Below are 8,530 nucleotides of genomic sequence, written 5' to 3'. Positions count from 1 at the left end.
GAGGAGACTATCCAAATTTAAAAACCGAGGAGTAAGACAGTGGAGGAAGGTGACTGCCTTTCTAAAAGCAAGATTTCTTGGGTGTTTGAGTTTAGTGCTATGTTACGTACTTCCTCAAAACGTCTGGAGTGCTTAAATATGGTCAAGATATAATAAGATGCAACTATAGGAAGGTGGAGTATTCCTTCAGCAGCTACTTCATTCACAAAGTGCAATGAAGTTGAAAGGCTTAATAACATCTTAAAAAAATATTAACTGTTGTGCTTTTTAAAACTCTTAATTTTTTTATACTCTTAGTGTGCAAGATGGACTGGCTGCTGACTTCAGAGCATTAACAAAGACTCTCTATGATTTGAATAATAAAAATAAAGCTCTGGGAAGTAATATAGTTCATGGGGGTCCTCTAAAAGAGCTGGTAATAGAAGATTTTGATGAAGAACAGATCTGGCAACAACTAGAGCTCCAAAACAACACAGTTCTTGACTTCTTCAAGAAATCCATTGCGAGGGATGCCAAGGATGAAGATCTTTGCCTTTTCTCAGACCAAGAAGAGGATGGCTCTGATGCAGAGACCAGCAGCAACCAGGAATTGGAAGACAACATAATGGAAGAAGAAACTGAACAGAAGAATGTTTATACAGAAGATAAAACTAAAGCTAAAGAAAAGCAAAGTAAGCTCAGAGAAAGCATAATGGAGAGATACAGCGATGAGGATTCTGATATTGACTTTGATATTGAAGCACTGGAGCAACAAACTAAAACAGCCAAGGAAACCACGCTGAAAAAAACAGGAAGAAAATCTATAGTGGATGACAAGTTTTTCAAGCTGGCTGAGATGGAAGCTTTTTTAGAACAGGCAGAGAAGGAAAACAGGGAGGAGGAAGAAGATATTAATTATTTTGAAGACATCATCTCAGATGATGAGGAAGAAGAGACTGAAGAAGCTGAAGTCAAAGTAAGAATATCAGTAAATTAATTTTCTGATCTCTCCTCTAAATCAAGGTCTGATGTCTGTTAGGGTGACTGTAAGTTGCTGAACTCTAAGTAGAAACTACCAAATTAAATTTGATTAGATGACTAACGATTACTTCTAAAGGTTTACTTTAATATGTTTGACATGAACATCTGGTAACAAACTGGCTTAGTTTAGAAGAACATACCATGCTGCTATTCCAGTCTCTTTAGAGGGGTCTTGGGTTTTTGCATGAATAAAGGAAGAGATAGCATGGTACCAGAAATAAACGACCTTGCAGAATTGCACAACAGGTGATCCAGCAAATGAAAAAGATGTGTCACTCAGCACTGACATCGGGCATTAGAGATCGCTAAGGTGGCTGATGCAGAACAAAAGGCTTTTGGCGGCTTCTTTTTTCAGGAATGGGGCTTTGTAACTCTTGTTTTAACTTCAGTTGCTGAGTACTTGTTTAAAAAATAAATCTTTTATTATGTCATACTACCAGTGATTCTCACTAGCAAGTAAGTACTATGCCCAGGGCGTAAGGGAATGTGTATGCATTCCAACAAGTAATTGGCAAAATCTGCTGCTCTTTGAATTGGAAATGAATTTGAATAGTAGAATATTTTAGATATTGTAAAAGAGATCAGTTTTACCAAGATGCCCTACCACCGGTTAATGCTTCACTAAACTGAGTTACTGTTACACAAAGTAGCACTGTTCCCCAGGTGCCAGAGACTTTAAAAGACAAGATACCCTTAGACTTCTGTCAGTCTAAACAGTTTTGGTTTGATTTGGCTTTTTGGTTTGTTGTTTGTTTTCCCTCTCCCCTTTTTAGCCAATTAAGAGCTCTAGAGACTTGACATACCAAGATTTCTTTGACCCGGTCGATGACAAGGATGATTTAGTAGCTAATGATGTTGAAGATGATCAGGAAGAGGAAGTAGATAATGCTACTGAAGAGCAGAATGAAGAAAGTATGTCTGAGTAAGTATATACATTATTTGCAATTAAAATATCCTTGTAATTTTACACTGAAATGAAGTAGAAAATAAAGTGTGAATTCCAAGCTCACTTTCATCATGTTTTGCCATTCTCTGTTTGTTTTATGTTCATGATTTGCATTATCATAAAATTTTAAAAGTAGTTTATTTACTTATCTTTTGAGTCTTGACTCTTGATATTTACTTGAATTTTGAAATTTATTAGCTGTAACTTCAGTTTTTGGAAGTTACTTTTATTATATAGAAGTTTCCCTAGTGTCCCCTGCCTTTAGGTTTCATGAAGCCTATGGTATTCCTTAACTGTAGGTTAGTTGTATAAGGTAAATGTGTAAAGGCTGAAATATCTTAATGTAAAAAATGATAAAGGCTTTTCAACCTTTATTTTATATTAACTTTTAATGTTGCAGGGTTGAGGATATGAATGAAATGATGATGGAGAATACAAGAAATAAAGAAGCCTCTAAAAAAGTTACTTTTAGTTTGCCAGATGACAGTGAAACAGAAGATGTTACTGATACGCAATTAGAGAATACTGATGATCCCAGTGAAATAAAGTCATCTTTTGAAAAGAGACAGGAAAAGGTAATTGATTTTTTTATTTTGCTAATTCTGTGGAAGAGTGGCAATTTTATTTTAATTTTTTTTTTTTTTTTAATGATTGTGTACTTTGAATCAGAGTCTGGCAAATAGGAAGAGGCTATTTATAAATTAGGAAAAGGCTTATCTACATCAGATAAAGATGCAATCATATATTTCCTCCCCTTTATGTGAGGAGGGGTTAGAAGTGCCTGAAATAACTATTGATTTCTTGCCTTGAGTTTACTTGTGAGCTTTATGTTTTGAACTTCTTAGGAAATTGTGTTTTTCAGATGAGCAAAAAAATAAAAAGTTTAGAAGAAGAGTTGTTAGAGGAGAAACCTTGGCAGCTTAAAGGAGAAGTGTCTGCACAAAGACGTCCTGAAAACAGCCTTTTGGAGGAAACAGTGCTTTTTGACCATGCAGTTCGAATGGGTAGGTTGTGAGAGGGGGCTTTCCTGAAAGCATGTTGCATACCGTGTTCAGGTTTCTTCCTTTTCACCTTCCTGAAAACAACTGTGACTCAAGAGCAGAGTAACTAAGGGTAACACTAAGTTCAGCTTCTTGGTGTGTTTTTGAGGTTGTGCATTTTCATGGTGGAAACTACAGTAAGCTATAATCTCCTGTTTATTTTTAACTTAACTGAAAGTTCATTAATTCGGTGGCAGATTTAGTCGTTTATAAGCCTTACATAATACGGTGAGTATCCGGAAGATAGAGTAGAAAATTATTTACTTCACCTTCGATGACTACACTTTTGTGAAGGCTTTATTTTCTGTTGTTTATTCTATGAACAATAAAAAGTATTTCGTGCTGGAGAAACATTAATCTTAAAATTCTTCTCATTCTTCTTTCAGCCCCTGTGATTACGGAAGAAACTACTTTTCAGCTTGAAGATATCATTAAGCAGAGAATATTGGATCAGGTTAATATTATCTTCCCTGTTCTTCTCTATTTTGTTCATAGACTTGATTCACGGGGCACATTCCAAGGATGAGTTTGAATTAAAATATTAGGTGTAGAGTTACCTTAATTAATTTCTACAGCTGATTGTTTTATTCTTTTGCTTTGATGAATGTGTCTTTAGATTTCTAAGGAGCTCTATTTTTACATGCTTGTTATCTGCTAGGTTTTGATGCACTTCAAAGACAACCAAAAAAAAGAGAGTTTGCAGATAAAACTATAAGGAGTTTATTTGGAATATGATGCCAGTCTGTAAATTTTATCTATTACCATAGCTGTAGCACTCTGAGCATTCTGACCACTAACCAAAACTCAGTTGTTTTCTTAAAAGCCACTGACAGAACGTTTGTATCCCACCATTTGTTGAGACTTATTGTTTAGCTGACTAGAAAAATTGGTACATATGGGGGAGTATTTAAGCACTTAAGAAAATTGCACATTTGTTATACAATTTTTGCCCCAATTCACTGAAAATAAGCACAAAAGCTAGAGCTATATCTTTTATTACTTTTTTTTTCAAGTGAAACTTAGTTCTTGGGAAGCCACATGAATAAACTAGTTAATGTGCCACATAAGTAATATGAAAAATGTTCTAAATAAGCTGTAGCACCTGATATTTAACTGTAATTGCATTTGGTCATTAATTTATGACTTTCTCAGGCATGGGATGATGTAGTACCGAAAGAAAAACCAAAAGAGGAGGCTTTTGAGTATAAGAAGCGTATCAGTTTGGATCACGAAAAGAGTAAACTGAGTCTTGCGGAGATCTATGAGCAAGAATACATGAAACTTCACCAGGTAACGTAAGCAATGCCTTTCCTTTTGAAGCTCACACCACATGATTTCAGCTTTGTGGGAACCCTTCAGTCTTGCTCTGAGTGTTCACCAGTGAAATGGCTCTGAATTGTATATTGTGTCGCTGTCAGTCTTGCTAAAGTAGACTAGCTTTATGAATGTGTCGCAGTAACATTGCGTTATTAATGCAGCAAAAGACTGAAGAGGAAGAAAATCCCGAACACAAAGAAATACAGGAAATGATGGATTCACTCTTCCTGAAGCTGGATGCGCTTTGTAACTTCCACTTCACACCCAAACCAGTAAGTACATGAGTTTCATAAACCTGTTTTTTTTCCCCTCTTTGAAACTGAATACTTTAAACTATATTTAAAGACATGGAAAGTACAGTAAATATGGAGTGTTACAGAGCTTGTTCTTATTTCATATTAAATGCACTATATTGCCTCTAAGAAAAACCAAGTATTTAGTATTTTCAGGTGACTCTTATCAGACCTGAACCTGTTTCCTTATTTCTAGCCTGTGCCGGAAGTTAAAATAGTTTCAAACCTTCCAGCGATAAGTATGGAAGAAGTAGCACCTGTTGCTGTTAGTGATGCTGCTCTCTTGGCACCAGAGGAGATCAAGGTAAATGCAGATATAAAATCACGTGAGGGTCTGCAGAGGCTCTGTATTGTGGATAGAAGGGTGTGCTGGCTGCCAGATCAGTGGGGGAATTCTGCCTCCTCCCACCCCGGCTTCCTCACCTTGTAGACCTTCTTGCCTAGCATTTTCACACTGGTTGGTGTTGGCTGTTTTTTGGTTTGGTTGGTTGTCTGTGGAATGGTGCTGTAACTGGAAGGACATGGGGGAAAAGTTTGTTTTATTTGGCTACGCTTGGCCGTAAAATTGTGCTTCGGTTTTGTTCGTGACTGCTAATGTAATGGTAGTTGTTTTCCCAACGTGTAGATGGGTATTTGAAAGGGGAAAACTAAATGACAATGGGGAGAGCAGTTAGTATGGTTTTGATCAATTGTACAAATCTCACTGTTCAAATTTTGCCAGCTTTTGGCCTTTGCCTTAATGCAGCATCTTCCCGAGCTAGCTTAAACACTTGAGATAACGGACACATTAGAGAGATTTGAGTGCTGTGAAAAGAGTCTTTTGCATGCTTATAGATCTAGAGATCTTGTTCTAGGAAAAGAACAAAGCTGGTGATGTAAAAACAGATGCAGAAAAGACTCCCACAGACAAAAAACGAGAACGAAGAAAGAAAAAGCTTCGTAAACGTATGAAGCTAAGAGAAAAGGAGAAACGTCAAAAGCTGCTTGAAAAGATGAAACCGGAACAAGGCACAAAACTTAGCAAAAAAGCTGCTGCAGCAAAATTAAAAAAGCTTACAAAAGAAGGCAAAGCATCTCTGCTCAAGGTAAGGCTCTCTTAAGTAGTCCTGCGTAAGCTGGAGCTTCACAGGTAAGGAATGTTAAACTCTTGAGGAGAGAGAATGTTTAGCTAGAGAGAGAAAGGGAACTTTATCACAAATAATTACAAAGTACAGGGTGTGTTTCCCTCCCATCCCTCTTGGCACAACTACGTCTCCTACTCTTTCTCCATCCCCTCAAAAATTCTTGTACACAGGTCATTTATATCTGCTTACCACCCAAACCTCGTTACCTCATTTATGTCCGAGCATATATAAAAGGTAGATGTAGCTGCTGAAAGGAAAGAGGTAGGGAGACAACATGGAAAGGGCAGATGCATACCCCCCCCCCTTCTTTTTTTTTTTCCCCTCTACCCTCCCACCTTACTATCCCCCGTATCCAGTTTGGTATTGTTCTAACCCATACTTGTAACTGTCTTAGGGAAGGTGGTGTTGATGCCTTTTGCGTCCTGACTTTGCTGATGATCCTGACAGCATGATGTCGGTAGAGAGGCCTGAAAAAAATACACTCTGGTTGCATTTTACAGTGACTCCCTTGTTTATAATGCCTATTTATGTAGATGTTACTGCTTTAATTATGAGTAAATCATACCTGAATGGTGGTTGGAATCTTTAGAAGCTTACTCAGAGTATGCAATATACTTGATTTTGTAAGCATCTTAATCCCTAGATACAGGAAAAATAGGAAAAAAACGTATGATACAATTACTTTATATCAAAGCAGATTAACAAATGATTATTTGGATTAGGCACTACTTTTTAATGTGTTTCAAAGTTCACGAGGTGATGTTCCTGCAGATACTAACAGTTTTACGCTCTTATTTCTTGCGTTTGAACCTTCCCACCTGATTAAGTGGGACTACTTGATGTGTAATTGAGGATGAGGTTTCTATTTAGTTCTTTCTAAGCTTTGAGTAACTTAAGCTATTTCAAAATAGAATTCTCACTGTTTAACTTTCTCCTTATTGTGGAGGCCTCTCTATAATCTCATCAGACTGATTTTGGTTTGCATGCTATAAAAGAGTAAACTTGTGTACTATTATCTAGGATACCTTAAAGTTAGATTTTGAAAATCTCTGAAGTTTTTAGGTATTAGAAACTAGTAGGAAAAATAACTTCATTACTTCTAAAACATTTGTGCTCACCTTTTCAAAAGGGGAGCAGAGCACAGCATGTAGATGTATAGTTGTAGCTTATGATGTGCAAGGATCAGTTCTTGATGCCTGTTCTTACCTACCACGCTAACTGCTAATTAGAAAGAGAAGGCACTCGTCGTTTCTTTAGGTAGCAGCAGTGATGTAACAGCGCAGTGAATAATATCCTTTCAAAATCCATTATCAGATTTTTTTTTTCTTTTAAGTCAAATGCCATTATATGTGAGTACTAGTAAGTAGTGTAACGGTACTGGTTTACATTTCTTGGTTATAGCAGATATTTTGTCCATTGACAGGATGAAGGTAAAGACAAGGTCTTGAAGTCATCCCAGGCCTTCTTTTCTCAACTGCAAGATCAAGTGAAAATGCAAATCAAAGACGCTAACAAACTGAAGAAGAAGCAGAAGCAGCAGAAAGCACTCTCTGTTCATAAACTGAAATTGTAATTTACCTTTTTATATACGTTGTATATATTAAACTGTTCTTACATGAATGCTGAATGTGGTAGGTTTTATTCTGTGCCCATCTTTAAAATGTTCTGTGAACTTTTAACTCCTCCTGTTCTTGGCAGGCCCTGGCCGCCCTGTGCCCGGGTCTGTGATGTCCGGAGGTAGAGCTGTGACTCTTTCATGGGCACCCCCGTGCCGTGGGGAAGGAGCTTGTGTGCCCTTGTGAGGTTGAGAGCTGTGCTGGTGGTGGCATGTGCCTCCGGTGGGGTCTCCCAAGCCAGACAGGTCTCAACTGAAGGGTCAGACAAAGTGTGTCCACAGGCAGGATGGGCTCACTAGCCTTCGGGCAGCCATCCTAGGAGAAGGACAACTCTGACTCCAAACCTGGGCAGATGGAGCTCGTTAGCCTTGTAAGTCTCATCCATCTAAGAGAAGGACACTCTAAACAAACCTATGACCCGAGGACTTCGCTGTCACCGTCCAAGCTCGCTAGGCCCTGGCAGATGAACCTCAGGTGTAAAGGGTGAAGCCAGTTCTGCGCACGCTGCGCCTCACCTAAAAAATCCACCGCGCAGGCCCGAAGGCTGCACTCATCGCTTGCAGTGAGCGTGGGAAAAACCCTTCCCAGATCTTCGTTTGCAAAGCCAAGCCATGATGATGATGATGAACTTTTAAAGCGATGTGAAGACACTTTTCTTTAGGTTTTACATTTAGTTTCTGCTGTAGAACTCTGATTTTTGTCTTTTTATTCCAAAAGGAGAGCTTCTTCCCTGGTCACAGACATGGGCCGGTAGAATACTCGGTAGTCGTGCTCTGATGGTGCCGTCTGTGTCACCTGTAGTCTGCTGCTGTAACAGCTCTGTGTGTGTGGTGGGAGTACCCACCTTTGCGTAAGGGCTCAGGACTGTGTCCTGGCGGTGTAATTTGGAAGTTCCCTTTCGAAGTTGTGGCTGTCAGAGGGAGGACACAGAAGCGTTTTAAGCCTGCAGTAACTAGAGAAAGCAAATGGTTTCTTTTAACTTACAGGGCGTTTCTCAAGGTATTTTCAGTATTGGCTCTTTTCTTAGCGGAACAACAAGCGTTCCGGCTGGTGCCCCTCTGCTCTCCCGTTCTGAGGAGGGTCACAACCGTTTATCCCGCTTTGTTGCTGAAGGAAGCTTTTCCCGAGGAGCGCGGCAGCGCGCTCCGCTATCTGCTGCCCAGGCCTGCTCGCC

At 38.9% G+C, this 8,530-nt stretch overlaps 1 protein-coding gene across 1 annotated transcript; it reads left to right on the top strand.

Moving 5' to 3' along the window:
* Nucleotides 1-297: 297 nt before the first annotated feature.
* Nucleotides 298-7,353, top strand: MPHOSPH10 (M-phase phosphoprotein 10 (U3 small nucleolar ribonucleoprotein); the record flags this gene model as incomplete). The annotated part of the gene is made up of 10 exons (XM_010132298.1): nt 298-967; nt 1,794-1,942; nt 2,367-2,541; nt 2,829-2,970; nt 3,393-3,460; nt 4,159-4,296; nt 4,485-4,595; nt 4,813-4,920; nt 5,471-5,701; nt 7,164-7,353. Coding segments are annotated over 10 exons (1,942 nt in total), but the record flags the coding sequence as incomplete, so codon positions are not given.
* Between the last annotated feature and the right edge of the window lie 1,177 nt (nt 7,354-8,530).

This window comes from Buceros rhinoceros, unplaced genomic scaffold (assembly GCF_000710305.1).
Source record: "Buceros rhinoceros silvestris isolate BGI_N320 unplaced genomic scaffold, ASM71030v1 scaffold47042, whole genome shotgun sequence".
Taxonomy (NCBI): Eukaryota; Metazoa; Chordata; class Aves; order Bucerotiformes; family Bucerotidae; genus Buceros; species Buceros rhinoceros.
The sequence above is the reverse complement of the archived record's forward strand: the minus strand, read 5'-3'. Positions and strand labels throughout refer to the sequence as shown.